At 35.1% G+C, this 20,268-nt stretch overlaps 1 protein-coding gene across 1 annotated transcript in view; it reads right to left on the bottom strand.

The window, feature by feature from the left end:
* The window catches only part of RHEB (Ras homolog, mTORC1 binding), a 73,224-nt gene that overhangs the window by 4,089 nt on the left and 48,867 nt on the right, over nucleotides 1-20,268 (bottom strand). Inside the window, exons 3-7 of the mRNA XM_044677231.1 lie at nucleotides 16,829-16,896; nucleotides 7,177-7,259; nucleotides 1,590-1,646; nucleotides 1,432-1,479; nucleotides 681-762 (exon numbers count right to left, since the gene is read on the bottom strand). Of these exons, the coding sequence (XP_044533166.1) occupies nucleotides 681-762; nucleotides 1,432-1,479; nucleotides 1,590-1,646; nucleotides 7,177-7,259; nucleotides 16,829-16,896 (338 nt within the window). The remainder of the gene's footprint in view (nucleotides 1-680; nucleotides 763-1,431; nucleotides 1,480-1,589; nucleotides 1,647-7,176; nucleotides 7,260-16,828; nucleotides 16,897-20,268) is intronic.

Below are 20,268 nucleotides of genomic sequence, written 5' to 3'. Positions count from 1 at the left end.
TTCAGCAAGCATTTATTAAGCACCCACTTTGTTTATGTTAAGTGCTGGGAACACAAGGATGAAAGTAAAAAAATCTCAACCTTGATGGAACTTACATTCTATTCAGAGAGATAATTATGTACACAGAGAAGCATACATCAAATAATTACCAAGTAATGGAGCTGGAAGGAAGTATAATAGTGCTAGGCTAGGAGGCTAGGAGGAGGAGAGATTGGGAAAGGCCAATAATTCAGTGTAAGCAGTGGCACTCACACTGAATTATGATGGAAATTAGGAATTTGAAAACCCATAGTTGAATGCATTCCAAGCACTAGGAATAAATTGACCAAAGATAAAGAGACAGGAGAATGTGGTGTAAGGAACAGCAAGAAAGCCAGTTCAGCTGCACCAAAGAATGTAAAAAGGGGACATAGAAAGTAAGCTTAGAAAAGTTTTCATGTGAAAGATATAAAATCTCTAACAGAGGAGTTTCTACCTATTTGGTGTCAATATATTATTAGATGAAAAAATGATTTTGAAAAGTCTTTCTTTTTTTCTTCTTCAAGGAATATAAAATTAAAACATGAGAAAACTCATGAATTCATACCAAAGAATAAGAATGAAAGATTATGGTAATTGTGAATTTTTCTTCTACAACAAAAATCAAAGTTGTCAGTACACTATAAAAAGCAAATACATACCTGATTTTCTTTAGCAGAAGATTCCAAAAAAGCTGCATTCCAAGATTCTGCTAAAGCTTTCCCTTCTTCATAACTGATCACCCTAGACAGGTGAAGAGTAGAAAAAAAGAGAAAACAGTGATTAAGATATAATATCTGACAATGAGTTATGAAGCAACATTTTTTTAAAAAGCAGATCAGCTTTAATATCTAGCACAATTTTTTAAAAGAAGCTGAGGTATAAACTCTTAGTGTTGAGTCAGAACTAATACATTAAGCCGAAGGGTTTTTATATTTTTTACATTTTAAATATATAACATTTTATTTATTTATTTATACAACATTTACATAGTGGCATTTCCCAGCATTTGGAATAAACCATATCCAAGGTAAATTTTATTTTATATTCAATAAAAGGCAAAATTTCTAACATTTATTTTTTTGTAGTAAAATTCTGTTACACCAACATGTAAAAACAATTTTATCATATTTTATTCATGTAAGACAAGATTTAAAAAACACAGAAAAAATGGTTTTCAATAATGAATAATCTGAACATTCTACTTAAGTGTTTACGAATAATCAAGGAAAGATGTTTAAAACTATAATTGTACTTTAGATCCTACTACTGTGCATAGTTCCCGAAATTTAGAATTTTAAACAAATTATTACAAAAACAACAGCACAATTCCTTGACTTGAGAACATAAAGTACAAATGTTTTAGAGAATAATATCTAAGTTACAATTCATAAAGCAATATTAATTACATACCGCTCCATGTGTAGATCTTTCTTATTCCCAACCAACATAATAGGGATTCTATTTAAGGGGGAAAAAAGGGCAAAACCTATTGAAACTGTAAATTTTATCCTGAAAGTACATATTACTATGAAGATCTAAGTTGAGACAGGATGAAATTTACTACTTACTGGACTTTCCCCACCATATCCAACAACTTTCCATGGATAACTTTAATCACTTCAAAGCTACAAAATAAGAAAGATGAAAACACATATTCATTTTAGTATGGTTGTCATATTTAAAAGACAGACTATAAAGGAATTTACATTTAAACTCCAAATCAATCCAGAAAAAAACCCCTAATTATTCGGAACCACTTAAACTACTTAGAAAAAGCTTTTTTCCCCTGGGTACTTTGGTATGTGCATGCTAAATAATCAAATAATTTTGATGGAAAACTCAAGAAGAGTAATTTAAGAGTAGAAAAAAAAAAACACAGCAGTACAAAAATTGCATCCTATTCTCCCAAAGTTTTCCTTCCCATTCTTTTTTAAAGATAATATATGAAATAAGTTTTACACTCACAGTGCCTGGCATATAATAAATACTTAATAATACAAATCTCCACCATTTACTATCTCTCCACTCTCTTCGACCTCTATCCAAGCAGTTGCCAAGGCTTGTCGATTTCATATTCATTCTTCTCCTCTGACAATGCCACCTCTCTAATGCAGGACCTTTTCACCTCACTCCTTGATTACTCCACTAAAAATGGTGGTGGATCTCCTTGCCTCAAGTCTCTTCCCACTCGAATCCATCCTCCACTCTGCTGTCAAAGTGATATTTCTAAAGCCCAGGTGCAACCATGTTACTTTCCCACTCAATAGATTCCAGTGGCTCCCTATTGCCTCCAGGATTAAATAAAAATTTCTGTTTGGGTTCAAAACCCTTCATAACCTTGCTCTCTCCTACCTTTCCTAAGTCTTCTTACACCTTACTTCCTGACATGGTCTCTTCCCATCCAGTGATACTGGCCTCCTGGCTATTCCATGAAGAAGATACTCCATCCCTGGCTATTCCATGAAGAAGATACTCCATCTCTTAATTCTGGGCATTTTCTCTGGTTGTCCTCCATGCCTGGAATGTTCTCCTTCCTCATCTCTTCCTGGTGACTTCCCTAAAATCCCAACTAAAATACATAGGAAGCTTTCCTGAACCCCTATTAATTCTAGCTCCTTCTGTCAATTACTTTCCAATTACCCTGTATATAGCTTGTTTGTACATATATGTTTGCTTGTTGTCTTCCCATTCAGCCTGGGCCTTTGTCTTTTGTCTCTTTTTGTATCCCCAGCATTTAGCACGGTACTTGGCATGTGGAAGGCACTTATTGACTGATAAATGCTTGTTGTTGAGTGATTTCTGGCTTGAGCCCAGGTCTTCCTGATTTCTCAGGATGCCAGGAAACTCTTAAGATCCTAAGTGCCAATTTGCACTGGCAAGGGAACTTCCTCACCTGGAATTTCCTACATTACTAAATCAAAGGTCTATTAAAATAAACAAGCAAATTAAAAAAATAAATGTAGTAACAGCACTTTTTGTGGTAGGGAAAAAACCTGAAAGTTACTGACTAGAAAATTTATGGTATGTAAATGTAATAGAATATTATTGATTCCATAAAGTGGCAAATATGCTTAGGCTACAAGTGTTGGGCACTATGTCTTTAATCAAGTTAAGTACCTACTATGTTTCAGGCACTGTGCTCAGTGATTTTTCTATAAGACTAACAGCTGGGTCATTGTCAAAAAAGTGACCCTAGAAGAGGAAACTCTATTTTGTTGCAATACAATAGCACAAAATCTGTCAAGTCCTGGGGGTAGATTCTCTGTATCTAACTGAGCACAGTGCCTGAAACATAGTAGGCACTTAACTTGATGATTAAAAATAAGCCTATCTAACAATGAAAGGCTGATCACAGAGTAACAAAATTTTTAATCATTTTAATCTCTGAGAGCTGCTAAATTACAAAAGAGGTGTAATCTCTGTCAATGGGGGAATATCCACCCCAGTGAAATTACAGAATGTTGGAGTATCTTCATTTGTCACCAATACACTTTAAATTAATTTCTAGAGAACATGATATGAATGGTCTTTTTAGCATTCCTGTCTATTTAAATTATACCATTCTGGCACTGTTGTCTCATTTTACAAACTATTGGGCAATGATTATGATTCAGGCTGAGAATTTCAACCAGTTGTTTCTAAGTCATGAAAAAAGACCATAGAGTGTTTTTCAACTTAAAAATATTCCCAAGGAAAGTCTTTCAAATACTCACAAGTAACCTTCAGACCCACAACAACTTGGAAATCAGTTAAACACAGTTAAAATAATAATGCTACCTGCTGCTTTTTGGACTCCATGATATTTTGGTATTTAACAAGAATGTCCATAAAGCCTCTGAATTATACCAAAGAAAGAAAAAATAATTATTAAAAAATACTTGATCGAGAAACAGGGATATAATCTGCCTATCCAAGGCAAGTGAATTTGTGGAGCTATTAGGTGTCAGTTTCCTTAGGTAAATGTGTATCCACATTTTCAAATCTAGCTTAGTTTTTTCTCAGAACAAAAAAAAGAATACTTCTCAGCTCAATTCCAAATCTCTACTTAAGGCAGGCTTGACAATTTGACCCTTCCAGAAGAGAGAATGCTGATATGATTTGAGCAGTAATTAACATAAATGGAGAAAAGGAAAATATACAAAAGAGATATAAGACACATTATGAAAAAACTACTGAAACTATCATTTCCCAAGCAAATACATGTTAAATAACAGCAATAAAGTAATCTAATTTTCTATTACTATCTTATATTAGATTAAATAAATTCTGGGCCAGTATTTGGCAGACACAAATTAAACTGAAAACATTCTAAAAATTTATAGCTACAATCAAACCTGGTACTACCCATAAATGTTGGCAACCAGATTCACAGATTGCCAGTTAGAAAAGCTCTAGAGATGACTTAGCATAAACATCCTCACATTTTATGAATTTGGAAAAACTGAGGCCCAGTGAAATTAAATGACTTGCCCAGAGTCCTGTTTTTAAAATCAGTAAGTAGCAGGATCAGAACTAGGGATCAGAGTCAGATGCCAGTGCCCTTCCCTTTTCATTATGCCACCCTGCCTTCCAGCACCTACAAGTTATTTCAGGATTCTCATCCTTTCTCTTCTCGACCCCCTCCCCCAAAAAAACCCTCCATCGCATCTGATTATAAGAAATTCCAATTAAACCTTTAACTTATCACTTATGGGCTTTGTGGAATCTGTTCCCTGCAAAATACTACTTTCAGCTGTCTAAAGTAATTTATACTTCAAGTGTGGATAAATAAATTCTATAACAAGAAAAAAAGTTAAGAGAGGAGATGGGCGGGGAATAAAAAGTCCATAATAAAATGTGAAGTTGGGAACATGAGAAAACAAATTTTTCCTACTTTGAAAATTTAAGGCCAGATCAGCCATTTTACTGGTATGATCAACCTTAATTAAACAAATATCTGAGTGGCTCTATTGTGCAAGGTTAGATAGACAATTAAAAAAATGTAACAGATCATTCATGGAGCATACAGTAGGAAGATATGATGTGCATATAAAGCAAATTAGTAGGGCAATGTCCAAAGGGGATATATTCCAAGGTGAACATCTGCTGACTTCATATATATGTGTTCTCTTCCCCTCTCCTGTCCGTTGGCTCTATAGCCTCCCTCTCTACCTATAATATGCCTGCTCCCCATCCCGTCCCAACAATTTTTAAATCAGTAAGTGAAAAAAAAAAAAATCAAAGCAGTACTGACAAGGAGGGACCTTGTCCAGGTAGACCTCCAGGAAACTGCTAAATGAAACCCATGAAAAGTGAAGCCACAGATGGGGATAGAGAACTAATATAAAGACAGAATGTGAAAGGTTTAAAAAAAAAAAAAAAAAAGGACAAGGCTATGGTAATTGAAAGAATAGAAGTTGGAAGAGGAACAACCAGAGAATGCATGGAAGCAATGACATCTGAATTGGACCTTGAAAGGAAAGGTAAAATTTAGACAGGTAGAGCAGGGAAAAAAGAACAGAAGGGTATTACAGGTGAAAAGCACAAAGGTAGTTAATTATCATATTTATTGGGACAACAGTGAGTTGTCTTATTGGGTTGGAAAATAGGTTGCATAAAGGTAGGTTTGCAGGATGGAAAATGGAAGGCCTTAAGTATTAGACTAAAGAGTTTGAGCTTCACTTGAGTTAATAATAGGAAGCTCTGGAAAAATTTTAGCACCACACTGCCTTTCAAAGTGGACATTCTGGCTTGAAGGATATATTATTAACAACTTTCCATGGTTTGGGAAAGAAAACAACAGTTTTCGGGGAAAAAAAGTACTAACTGGCAATGTTGTAATATGGAATGTTAATTGTGAATTTGCTTCTCAGATGCTAGGCTAGCACTGATGAAAATAGTAACTTCTAGTTTGTTTTTTAAATTAAAAGTAAATTTAAAAATAATTCTTTTCAATGCTCCTCCTCTCAATAACAAGAGGATGAATCTTTGAATGCTGATAGACAGCCTAAATCACTTAAGACTATTATCTTCAAATGCAGTCACTACACCTAACAAAAAAGGTTATAAGAAATTCCAGAGTAATCCAGCGAGGAGATAGTCTGTCAAACAGTTCCTTTGCCCAGAGCTGCCAGGCCCTTAGGATATTATGATGGTCAAAACCCTACTTCTTCTAGCAAGAATGCCCTGTAAATCCAAGTAAATGTTACCCAGGTAAACAAAGCTACATACCCAGCTAAGCTAGTAGAACATTTGTAGTTTTTGTTATCTGCCCTGCTTCCCTCCAATAGTATCCAATAGTACAAGTATTTGTCTTTTAAACAGATTTCACAAAGCCCATAAGTAAGATCAATCCAAGTCTAGTTGGCTTTTTGGAAGACAATACTAAAAAAAAGCTAAAGTTGTAGATTGATCTTTCTATGGCTAACTTAATTCCATTCCAAGGTATTCTTTTTTGGGGTGCTGCAAAGCACTTACTAAAAACAATTTGTTTCATAATGTATATTGAGAAAATGTATATAAATCCTGGATTCAAAGTCATCAAAGCAAAACTTTTTGTACCAATAAGTACAAAATGGGAAAATTAATGTTTAGATTTATTCTGTTTAAATTGGCAAAGCGGTGCAGAGCTTGTCTAATCAATATTTAATAATTTATTCCGGTCCATGAAGCTAGAAAGGAAAATGATGTGAAAAATCAGAGAAATCCTTTTCATTAATTCTATGATTCAAATTGATTATATGAACAACACATATCTTTTTTTTTTTTTAAAACCCTTGTACTTCGGTGTATTGTCTCATAGGTGGAAGATTGGTAAGGGTGGGCAATGGGGGTCAAGTGACTTGCCCAGGGTCACACAGCTGGGAAGTGGCTGAGGCAGGGTTTGAACCTAGGACCTCCTGTCTCTAGGCCTGACTCTCATTCCACTGAGCTACCCAGCTGCCCCCAACACATATCTTTTTTTACTTCATAGCCCATTAGACTCAAAGGACAATAAAAAGTATTCCATCTGATCATTCTAAAAATTCCTTAGTACTAGTTCCCATAGTTGTTTTTTGTTTGTTTGTTTGTTTTTTGGGAGAGGGAGATAACCTTTACATGAATTCTTTCTAAAAAACTAATAGCAGCTACACTTGGCAAGGAGAACTGAACATAATGGCAATGAGTACTTATTACCTTTTGATTGATGTAACTGAGTACACAAGAATGTAACCATTAATGTCTATGGAGTACGTCTGAGGAAAGATGGAGTACTCATCCTGTGGGGGGGAAAAAACCCACAATTATATTCAAGAAAATTATGTAACATAAAAAGCAATCACCACAAACATTTCTCCAAAGGGTATTTCTTAACTGTAATACTGAAATAAACACATAGAATGAATGTATTTAGTTGACTATACTCTAAAGCAAGACTACTATATTATGTTGTTATATTTTTACTCAACCAATCCATCTAGAGTAGGTTGGGGCATGAGTATGTGTGGAGAGTAGGGAAGGACATTTTAAAAGCAAGTACCCATAAGCTGGGTAGGAAATAATAATAACATTTGTATAGCATCTTTAGGTTTGCAAAATGTTTTGCATAATGATCACCTAAGTCTCAAAATAATTCTGACAGCCACCAGAGGTAATGCTCCCATTTTACATATGAGAAAACTGAGGCTCAGAGATTAAGTGACTTGCCCAATGCAGTCTAACTCAGCATATCTAACCATTACTGTATCTTTTCTTACAAAACTGGTTTTTGGTAAATGCTTAAGATGAGCTAATTGTTAACTTATCTCCAAATTTCTGAGAGGAAGTAATAATAATAAAAAAAAGAATAGGTTCTATAAACCTATACAGAAGGAAGTCAATGTCAAGAAATGGATAAATTAAAGACTCATTTTCTTTGTAACATCAAGTTTACTTTAATCTGGGCTTTCTTAAGAACAAAGAAAACAATCTGAGCTATAAGGCCAAACAACTGATTATCCTTCCTTTGTTTTTCTCCCCAAAGTTTAACTTAAGAAAAGAATAAATGCTCAAATTCTCTATATATTAGCTCTTAAAAATAATGAAAATTAAAGGACAAGATAACAAATGGGAGTTATATCCAATTAAGAGAGGGAACAACAGTACATTCATTAATGTATTAATGGTTTCATGTCAATGTTGCAGGAAGCCTTCAGACATGTTACCCCTCGGCTCCATATGTCTGGTCCCCTATGCTATGTAACATTTTTTATCAAGGCCTTGGATAAGGGCACAGATCACATGCTTCTTATGTGATTTTTTTCGTTTTGGGGAAAGGTGTCCAAAAAAACCCTAAGACACCTAATAGGCATATTCTGAAACTGAGTAATATCCATTTTAAATGCATAAATATAAAGAATATTACTTGAAATCAAAAGTCTACACAAAATTAAAAGAATTTATAGGATTAGAAAGAAGATGGCATCTTTTACAGTTTTTTTTTTTAAACCCTTACCTTTCATCTTAGTTGAATCAATACTGTGTGTATTGGTTCTAAGGCAGAAGTGTGGTAAGGGCTAGGCAATGGGGATGACTTGCCTAGGATCACACAGCTAGGAAGTGTCTGAGGCCATATTTGAACCCAGGACTTCTGGTCTCTGGGCCTGGCTCTCAACCCACTGAGCCATCTAAACACCCCCTGTTAACCTTGGAGGATCATTTCTCTCTTTCTTCTCTCCTACACCTTTAGGAATCAGTCTAAAACAAATTAATCTATCTATTTGACTGATTTCCCCTCAATTTGTTCATATAAATAGTAGCTAATTATATTGTCCCTATGCTATAATACAGCATATGGTTTGCAAGTTGTTAATTGTATCTATCCCTATGAATCAGAATTATAGCTCAGTATAATAAACTACATTAAATCTATTCAATATGTTCACATATTCTCTCCCCCATTAGAATATGTGAACATATTGAAGAGTATAGACTGTCTTTTTTGCTTTTCGTATCCCTAATGCCTGGCACATAGTAGGATTTTACTGTTTACTGACTGCTATAAGTTTCCTTGAAGGAATGGCTAGACATCCTATAGACACCTTGAAGTCAACTTCCGTCTTCCTAACTTTCCAATTCAGGGTTCCACCACCTACCTTCCCCGTAACACAGGTTCAACATGGAGGTGTTACCTTCAACTCCTCACTCTTCCATTCCCAACCAATTGCTTGCTGGGTCCTATCAATCCAACCTTCACAGAATCTATCTTAAACACTCTTCTTTCTTCTGCCACTGCCAATATCCTGGTCTATTATGATAGACAGCTAGTTGGTGTCCCAGCCTCAAGTCTGTTCTCCATTCACTCTATTCCCCACTTGAATGTCAAACGGATCCTCCTAAATATCAAGTCTGACCAAGTTAACCATATTCGATAATCTCCTATGGTTCCCTATTATTTTCATGATACAAAATCTTATTTGGGTTTAAAAAGTCTCTGATAACCTTTCCTCCTCTGATTTTCAATTCTTTTTAAACTTTGTGCCTATCCCCAATCACTAATACCCTCCGAGCTCCAGTAACACTGGTTTATATGCTGTTCCTTCAAACATACACTCCCTTTTCTGACTATGAATTTTCACTTAGCTCACACCCAGCAGCCAACTTCCCTGCAACTGCCAGCCCTGTCAGCAACTGATTCCCCAATTGTAGCAATTGACTGCCCCTAAATTGTCAGCAAGTGACAGGCCAACCAACTCACACTACCGGGGGGGGGGGGTGTCCCCATTTCCTACTTCCTGTCACTGGGCTGATTTATCCCTACACATCTCTATGGCAAGAGGACCTCCAGGTCCTCCATTAAATTAGAGAAAAGGAAGAATTCCCTTTTACATTGACCACCTCACAGAATATAAATATAACACTAATACTTCAGGGTAGAGACATTCAAAGCAGCTAAATTTGCATAAATCTCACCCTTCTATTTATTTTTCACTCTCTACTCCCCCTAGACAACTCCACAGACTCACCAGCTTTTCTTGACACCTGGACCAGAAACCATACCCTGGAGGTTTAAAATTTGTAGTCCAACAGGAGAGAGGAAAGAGTTGATAATTGTATAATAAAAAGAAAATCAGATTAAGGGTCAGAAGACTATCATTTCTAGTCGGCTTTGCCATTAACTAGTTGTATGATCTCAAGCAAGTTACATTTGCCCTGGGTTTCCTCTGTCCTGAATGATGACTCACCCACTATTTTAAATAGACCTCAGCTATGCTTTAATTCATTCCCTACTTTAGAGTCTTTTTTTCTCAACAGCCTTACTAGCAGCCTTATTGCCACATTCCCTCAAGTTTTAGAATCATGATCAAATAATCTCTTAGAAGGGGTGTGTATACTCTATGGCTCCACTCAGTATCCCTGCAACACTGGGGGCCAAAATGTCCCTTCCTGGATTCTACTTCCCCATTCTTCCCACTATCCATCTCCACCCTCATCCCCCCAAAACAACTTGGGTTCCATGAGGTCAGAAATGGGCTTTGCTTTATTTGTATTCCCAGTGATATAGTGTTTAGTATATAATGTTTATATAGTCAATATATTAACAACATGTTATATACAAATACACACACAGAAAATCTAAATCTAAGTATTTCACCATTGGTAAACATACAAAAATAGAAGGAGGCTTTAGGGAGATAAACCTATTACTCTCTTTATCATACATACCTCACTTTACAACCACTGCATATGATAATCACCATCATTTCTGGTGTTTTTCCTTTTATGACATTTCTTAGAATTCAATCTGCAAATAACTTTATGATGTTTTATATTTTAAAGCCATTTCCATATAAATTCAGTTCCCATGTTTAAGAAATATGCATAAATTTGAGTAATAGAATTTTTCAGGAATACTAGTCTATGTATCAATGCAACACTTGTATTACAAACACAAAGTTTTATTTTAAGGGACCACTTAAAGAGTTCAGCACAGAATTATTAGATACCAGCTAGGCAATGGGAATTCAAAGACTGTATTTAAAAAAAAAAAAAAAAAAAAGAACTATTTACTTTAGCCAAGAAGCTTGCATTTTACTGGTAAGGTACAACATATACATCAAAAAGTAAACACAAGGTAATTTGAGGACAAATAGCAAATTAACATAAGTAAAGGGATAATGGTTTTCTAGAGATAAAACCTTAACTAAGAAAGGCTTGAAGATAAAAGATTCTGAAATGGGAATGGGTAGACAGTATATTCCAGGTATAGGAAACTGCTTGTGCAAATGAATAGAAGCAAGAGATTATGTTAAGGTCAGGAAATAGTATTAGTCCAATTTAACTGGAATGGGAGTTAAAGAATAAGAACATAAAGAAAATGAGAAATTAGGCCAGAAAGGTTAAGTAGAGACCCTTAAGAGGGAGTTTACCGGCCATGAGAAAAGATATACCACAGGATATGTTTTTTAGAGAGAAACAGTTGTCTATGAGTACAAAAAGGGAAGGTATGTGAAATACTATATTGTAAAATGAAGGAGAGCTTCAACAGACAAACATTTTGCAAGTGCCTCTATGACTGGCAATGGGAACACAAAAATAAAAAGCAAGCTAAGTCCTTGTCCTTTAGGGGAAGAATTAATAGGAATTTGAGAATTTCTGCATTTCAGAAGGACAAATATTTCCTTTTGGTTCTGAGAAAAAGGAACTATCTTGATCTTTGAGACAGAATGTAGAGTCCCATCTGGGACTTCCTGAAGGGACATAGTTTGGAAGACATACACTGAAGGGAATGGAGAATTCAAGAACTAAAACAGCAGCAGCAGTGGGGAATAATATCCTTAATTAGCATCTTGCTTCCAACTAGCCCATTCTGCCCAGGACTTAATGAACTAATATAAAAGGGAGCCAGGCAAAAGTTGGGGCTGAAAAGAGAGCTAAGCTGTGGCAGAGGAGAGAAAAGCTGGAGGGCTATCGGGTCCTTATACAAGCACCTCAGAGCAGATGATTGGGATGAAGCTACCAGTTAGGTTAGGTTCTCCTAACTTCCTTTCTGCTTATTCAAAAACATACACTATAATACAGTTTGCTTTCTTTCACCCAAACCTATCTTACATCAGGGCTTCCTAGAGATAAACAAAATTTTAAATTTGAACAGAGAGCCAAACCTTGGTTTGAAAGTTAAGAGTTGTCCTAAATGAGGGGTCAGAATTATTGAGATTGCACTATTTTTTTCTTATCAACTTCCATAAAGTTGAAGTGGACTGGAACCCTAAAATGCTATTGTATTTTGCCCCTAAACTAAAAAGCAAACTGTTTTAACAAGGCATGACTGATTAACTCTCCAGAAATAAAGGAGGTGGAGAGGAAACGGGAAAGGCCTGGAAAAGGTTGGGATCTGATTCTATCTAGCAAGAAGGATAGAGCAGAAAGAAGCCAAGACTAGCTGGCCAACTACCCTCCACAGCAAAACCCATACCTCATCAGTGTTAACAAAAAAGGTCTTTCCTGTCCTCTTTCTGATTCATGAGTAAATTACAGTAGAAAACAAAAGTAAGAAATGTATACAGCCCCAGTAACATTGAATTCTACTACATAAGAAATATAAAAATACTCAAAATGTTAAAAGCTTTCTTTCAAAGAGAAAGATACATCTTCAGTAATGTCTTCTAAATTTTGTACATATTCATTTCCTCACAGACACTGTTCATGCTCTATGAACTAAAACTCTCACTGATTGGAAATACAATGAAATGAGGTGGCCTATTTAGTATGTAGCTATAGAAATGTATTTTTTTAATACAATAAACATATGAGTTAGATAATACTATGCTGGGGAGGATACAGTGGATATGAATAAGTTACAAGGGTGTATGTTTCTATACATTTACATACACACATAAATGTACACGAAACTAAACTTTTGCTATTTCTGCGACTACCTAGAAAGAGAGCCCTACATTTTGAAATCTTCCCTCTCCTCTTCCCTAAAGCCCAATCTACTTTGAGAAAACAGCCAATGACCTGCTGTCACTATAAATTAAACCCTCATTCCATATTAATTTTAAACCAAAAGGCAGGAAGGTAATAAGAGTAGACTTAAGGTTCATGGTAATTCCATCACATTAATCTGCCAACAGCTAAGTGGTGGTGCAGTGGATAAAGCACTGGGCCTGTGAGTCAGGAAAACTCATCTTCTTCATGAGTTCAAATCTGGCCTCATATACTTCTTAGCTGTGTGACTCTGGGCAAGCAATGTAACTATTTGCCTCAGTTTCCTCATCTGTAAAATGAGATGGAGAAAGAAATGGCAAACCCCTCCAATATATTTGCCAAGAAAATTCCAAATGGGATCACAAAGAGTTGTACATGACTAAACGACAAACAAAATCAGCCACAAGGCCTTTAAGTCAATAATGCATTCAGCAAATTAACTGTGATCTTTCTGTCTAAAACAAAAATGAAATAAGGAAAACCTCCAGTTTACATCCAAATCAGATTTAATCTGCTTACCTGATCCCTTTTTAAGAATAAGATGTGTAGTTGGGAGTTGAGCCCTTTTGTTTAACCTCAGAATATTACACTTATTATTGTTTTAGGTCAATGGTGTGGTTCCCATTGGAAACAGCTACTTTCCACTGTGGTGTGACATTCAAGATGTTAAAAGGATCTACTCCTCCTCTTCCAGCATTCAAATATCCCCTTAATCCTACATGTCTAGTCACCCATAACATATGACCTTTGCTCATTTTTTACTGTCACCAGAACAAACAGCATCACAAGTTCTTGGGTTAGTATTTAAGATCCTCTTTAACTGGATACACCATACTTATTTATCCATAAAACCTGGCACTTAAACTGAATTCTGTGCTACAGTTTTGCTCATCACCTACTTTCACAGTCAAGATGCCCAATCTTGCTTCCATGTTTCTTCCTTTATATAGATGGCTTTCTCCACCACTTTGAGCTTCTTTAAAAATCATTCCCTGAACCTTCCTATAAGCTTTTATGCCAAACTCAAATGATATCTTCTTCCCTGATCTACTGCCTGCCAAATTAACTCTCCCTCCCCTCAGATTTTACAATGTAGCTATCATGTAATACTGTGAACCAAAGCTATCTTTACTGTCTAAATCCCTACCAGATGGTACACTTCTGAGAGTAGGTACTGCTTTATCAATACGCTGTTTTGATCATTCTTAAAGATTTTTCACTCTGTAGTCTTGCAGTTGTTATTTCTGTTGTTTTGTAATTCACATTTATTTTGTTATTTAAGGACTATGTGCTCTTCCTTGGAGAGGTATGATATCTTGTTATACTGAGTAAAGGAAGAAGCATTTATTAAGTATCTATATTGTGTAAGACACTGTACTAGGTGCAAGGGATACAAATACAGAAGCCAAATAGTCTGTTTTCAAGGATTCCAATAGTAAGAGACAACAAATCACACGAGGGAGCAGGGGCCAAAGAATGAAGTTTGTGTCTGGAGGAACAGGGAAAAGGAAAGGGAGAATCATAGGAATGATGAGTGGAAACATCATCCTGCTCTTTTCTGAAGCAATAGTAGTACTGATCTGATAATATTCTAGAGCAAGAGGTAGAAAGGAACAGAGTGGGAGAGTGTACCATGTACACAAGGGGCATGGGCAGGGGCAGTCTATGTTAGACAGATAAGAAGCTGCAATAAGGGGTAGATAATTCTATATTCATGTAATGAAGCTGTATGTACTGAGTTGTGCACAAAGTAGACATTTACTAAACATCTGATGAGTAAATGTTAAACTTAAAAGTTAAATATTCATTTGTTCCAATTTCACAAATTAGCCCAAACATAAAGCAAAATTACAGTCAAATTTCTTTTGGAACCTTCCAATGTAATATTCTTGAGTAGTATTCTTTCTGTGAGCATCACTTCTAGAGTAGGAATTGGTTTTCCAAGTTTTATAAAGACCATGTAACTTAAAGATTAAATACTCACAGGAACTTTTTAAAATTGCTACTGACTGGTAGCAAAACTAGTTACAAAATTTCTACTTACTGGTCATAAAACTAGTTATAAATATCCAAATTTTCTGGGAGGGTTGGGAAAATGTTGAAGATGTAAAAGTGAAATTTGGGAAATGTATCAAACTACATTTCCCGTGGTCCAACGGGTTTCCGTTTCCGGGTCTTTGGGGACATGGGGAGGTCTACGTCGACGCAGAGAGGGTTTAAATCTCCTGGGTTAGGAGGGAGTGGCCTCTTTTGCGAGTAGGTGCTTCCAGGAAACAGGAGAGAGTAATGGAGGTGGCGGCAGTTTTGAATGCTTACAAGCGCGTGGTCTAATGATTTTATCTATCAGCATGGCTTTAATTAAAATACTAAATTATATATTTATACAAGCCTTTATCATTTTTCATATTAATAAAGAGAGGAGAGAATGAAGAAATATTAATCCACACATATTTGTCTTATGTACTATGTATGGTGTTGTCAAGGCCTAACTCATAGGGCAAAGGACGCTAATACATTATGTTTTTAAATACAGTCCAATTCAATACTAAAAACAAAATTTTCTCAGTGGTTCAGTGAAAAGAGCATGAATCTTGAGCCACAGGTGCCAAAATTAACAAAAAAAAACAAACTCTAATTACCACTGGTGGGACCTTGGAGAAGTCATAGCCTACCTGGGCTCTAGTTTTCTTGTGTATAAAAATGAGAATCTGGATCTAGATGGAACTGATTTTATGCCCTGTGAGTAACCCTGGTCATAGGGCTAAGAAATTAAAATCAGTGCATGGAAAAGAAAGGAGCCTTTAAATTTAAGTGCTCACAAATGAACTAAAAAATGGAAACTGCATATTAATAAGTTTATAAATTTATACTTTACATGCCTCCCCCCCCCAAAATAAGGGGAGGTTAGACCTTTTACTTCTGTACCTTTCATATTTCTTTCTTTCTTTTTTTAAATTAAAACCCTTCTGTCTTAGAATCAATTCTAAGTATTGTTTCCAGTAATGGGTAGACAATGGGGATTAAGTGACTAGCCCAAGATCACAGGGCTAGGAAGTGCCTGAGGTCAAATTTGAACCCAGGACCTTCCATCTCCAGCCTTGGCTCTCAGTCCACTGAACTACATAGCTGCCCCCTGTCCCTTTTATGTTCTTAGTCATACTAAGTTGAAATTTATTTACCATCTCCCTAAAAGAAACAGAAACAACACTTATGCAGAACGAAGATTCCAAGACTTTTAAAAATACTTTTCAAGAGAAAACAATATTTGGGAGTTTCTGTCTTTATTTTACTGGCCCCAAAGAAGAAAGTTAACTCAAATCTGACTTGGCAAAACTATCATACTATTTAAATCACTATTCCTGTATAAAATTACATTTTCAATGGAAGCAATAAATAAGCAGAACTTTTTCCGTTATTACACAAGGAGTAATTTTAGTGAATAATTAGCAAGTAGAATTCTTTTAATGACATTCAGAAAACCAAAATCTTATATTTCAATTATTGTTCAATTAAATTCAATTACTTGAACAATTATGTGCATGAATCTATGCAGAAATCACATGAACTATATGATTACTACAATTAGTTTAGATCACCCTCAATGTGCATTTAAGTAAAATTAGCTGATTTACATAGATATTAAGACTACCACCAAATTTAGAAGGCAGTGCCATGTGGAACAGGTTAAGATTCTAAAAGGCAGAAAAGAAATCCACACTTTGGAAAAACTAGTTGCCTTAAAACAAAATATAAAATTTATACCATATCATTAATATGCGGTCAGCATAAACTTCCAAATTCTTGACATTAAACAATTAAAACTAATGCCAATATGGACAAATTAAATGTGTAGCGCTTTAAGCCACTAGAGATTACTTACTTGCCCAGCTGTGTCTACCAGCTGAAGATGATAATCTTGTCCATTTACTGTGATCAATTTTGTAAATGCTACAAAAAACCAAAAGGAATTAAATATTAATCTACAGTTTTTAAAAAACCCACCCTAAAAGACTTCCTTTATTAAAATTTGATCAGTGATGAATAATTAAGCATCAAATACCTAAAAGACCTCAATATAGAAAAGAACCAACCTTTCTCCAAGTTTTCATCATTTAACTATATTCACTATGAACACATTCTTACACATCAAATTACCAGTGAACACAATTTTTTAAAGGTTTGAAAATTATTAGTCAATCCATAACTCATAAAAGTGTTAGAGTTGTGAGTTTTTTCACATAAGAGAAAAAAATTTGGTTTTCAATCAGAAACGCTGAGAACATTCCGTACCAAAAAAGGGATTAAAGATTTTCATTGTATGATAAAACTGCAAGAGGAATTAAAATTCTGAGTTATGGTCATCATATGCACTCAAGTTAATGACACTGAGCACCCTATCTCAATTCTTTATCAAGGGGGAAAAACCTATTAAAATACCTATACATTTTTAAAAATTAAGAATGTTAAAGAAATACCAACTGTTAATATCTCTACTTAAATATCAAATACTTAAAGTTCCAACATCATGTTGGGAATGTACAATGGAGAAAGTGCTAGATTTAAAGTTAGATTTTAATCCTTGTACTATTACAATTATTCTATGACCCATAGCTTCACTTTGATTTTCAGATAAAAGTTAATGTGAAATCAGTTCAAAGTTTTAGATAACCAATCTTCCAGATAAAGCCTGAAAATAGTTATTTTGGAAATGTACTATGACAACTGCCACTTCGAAGTGAGGTTATTATGCTGCAGAAGAGAGGTGTGAGCTGTTTAAGGTGGCTTCAGTCTGGTGGCAAATGACAACCTTTTTTTGCTTCCCTACCATCTACAACAAAACTAAAAGACCCAATGCCTAGAAGGAAGAAAATAAGGCTGATGAAGAGAAAGAGGACTTATTTCCTCTACTCAGGACAGAACATTTTTCACTCATTAATTCCCTGGAAAAAGCAGTGCCTGAACATAGTAAATACTTAATAAATGTTTATTTTTACACTCAAAATCCCATTATGCTTAAGCAATTTGCATGCTTCACAGAATTCCTTCTAATGCTAAAACAGCACAGTGGATTTCACAAGGAAAAGGTGACAAACACTAGAATGCTAGGGGAAAAGTTGGATTAGAAATCAATAATCACCAAGAAATGAAATGAACAGAGAAATGAATACAAAGGACAATCAGATTTCAATATTAATTTCTATGATTGAAACAAATTATTTTTTAAATGTGAGTAAAAACTGCTAATATAAAGTTATATAATATTATCAAGATTAAGAAAATCAGAAATAACCAAAATGGATACTTCTAGGCACTGTTCAACATACCCTTATAGGCATTCAATAAATGTTAAGGAGTGGCTGACTAATCAGAGGTTGTCATAACCTTTACTTCTTCAGAAGTGAATTATTACTACTGTATCTTTTACTTCAAATATGGCAGTGTGCAATTCAAACATTTACTCAATGTTAAACCACAGGCAAGACTGTGCTAGGTACAACAAACAAGCCAAAATGGACAAAGTCTGCTCTCAAGGAGTTTGTGGGGGAAGGGAGGAGCTAACAGACAGATAAATGAATATGGGCGAGAGGACATTAGTAGGAGTGAGAGAAGAAGGAAAGGATAAAAAAGAGGCTTCCAGAAGTAGGTGACTTGATATCTAAAATTAATTTTCAGGCAAGCTAGACAGTCTAATAGCCTAAGGTGAAAAAGGACATGGTATAAAGAAAATGAAAATGGCTTTGATCCATACGGAAGTCTTCAAATGGGGGAACATATGTGTGAGGGCCTGGCAACTAGAGACAGAATGCCATTTTGGCTGAATGGAGAATTTATTAAGGGGAGGAAAACAAAATTAATCTGAAAAGCCAGATATGGAGAGTTTTAAATGTCAGCCTGGAGTTTCTATTTTATTCCAGAAGCAGTAAGGTGGTACTAGAACATATAGAATTTGAACTCCTATTCCCAACTCAATTATATGCTAGGCTGTTCATTAATTCAAAGCCTGTTTATTTGCTGCATTCCAATATAATTTTAACAATATGTGCATTTTTAAACCCATGAGAGCCTAGTCAATATATTATAAAATTCAGTTAATTAGAATCTAACAGAAGTCCTTAGTCTTAATATCATACACCTAATATGTGCATGTAAAATTTAAAACTGATCTTCATAATGAGGACCCTTAAGTAATGCAAAATTATCCCCAAGAGAAAAATACAATTAAACTAAGAAAGGGAAATTTTACCAATATTTTGTTAAGTATCACAACCAGATTAAAATCTTAATAAAAAATTCAATTAACCAGAACCTTACTTTAAGCCTTCTACTTAAAGAGTTTACAGATAAAATAATGAAGGAAAATAAACTGCTCCACAGTTATATGTTGAGTCATTTTGTGGGAAATTTAAAATTAGAATTAAAAAGAGTTGTAGCTTAATTGGGATAAGGACACCTCAAACAAAAATCATCCTATTTAATAGCAAAAATCATCCTATTTAAAATCCACACCAAATATTTATGAGGTCTTTACCATATACTTAGTATTATGCTAGGTGTTATAAGGTACACATTATAAGGCATAAGCCCCTAATCACAAGGGGTAATTTAATTTCATAGATTGTGACCCTGAGCAAGTTACTTAACCTCTATCTGACTCAATTTCCTCATCTATAAAATGGAGGCATTAATAGCACCCCCCCCCCCACTCAAGGTTATGAAAATAAAATGAGGTAACATTTGCAAAGGGCTTACAAAACTATCATTCTAAGTGTTATTATTAAGAAATACCACAAGGTAGAAAACAATTGATTGCCAGAGTAGTAAAGATAGGGCTGTGATTGCTAAGGAACAAGAGAAACTATAGCATTAGATAAGCTACAACTTAAAAAAAAAAAAAAAGTCCCCAGTCAGGCTGTCTTGACTTTAAACTGACAACCGACCACAGCCAAAAAGCTAGCAGTGTCCTAATCAACCCCTTGGTGAACCAGTTCAGTTCTATAATACCTTTTCTCAAGTCCTTGGTCTCCTTATCATATTGCCAATTGTGCCTTGCCAAGCACACTATCTGCTGCCTTTGATCCTACATCTGTGCTTCTGAATGAAGACTAAAGAGATCCTGTAATCATTCTAATCCAGTCCACTACGGACTTATGTTATATAACCTTAACACGGCTCTCACTGCTACTATGTATTTCTACTATATATTTCTTTAAATTCAAGTGGTTCTTCCAGATCTTTTCTTCCCTCTTCCCTCCCATTGTTCCCCAAGAACCTTGCATTATATTTTGCAGGGGAAAAAAAAACCCATTCACAATGAACTCT

The sequence above is a fragment of the Gracilinanus agilis genome, chromosome 5 (assembly GCF_016433145.1).
Source record: "Gracilinanus agilis isolate LMUSP501 chromosome 5, AgileGrace, whole genome shotgun sequence".
Lineage (NCBI taxonomy): Eukaryota > Metazoa > Chordata > Mammalia > Didelphimorphia > Didelphidae > Gracilinanus > Gracilinanus agilis.
Note: the sequence above shows the minus strand (reverse complement) of the source record. Positions and strands in the feature narration are given on the sequence as shown.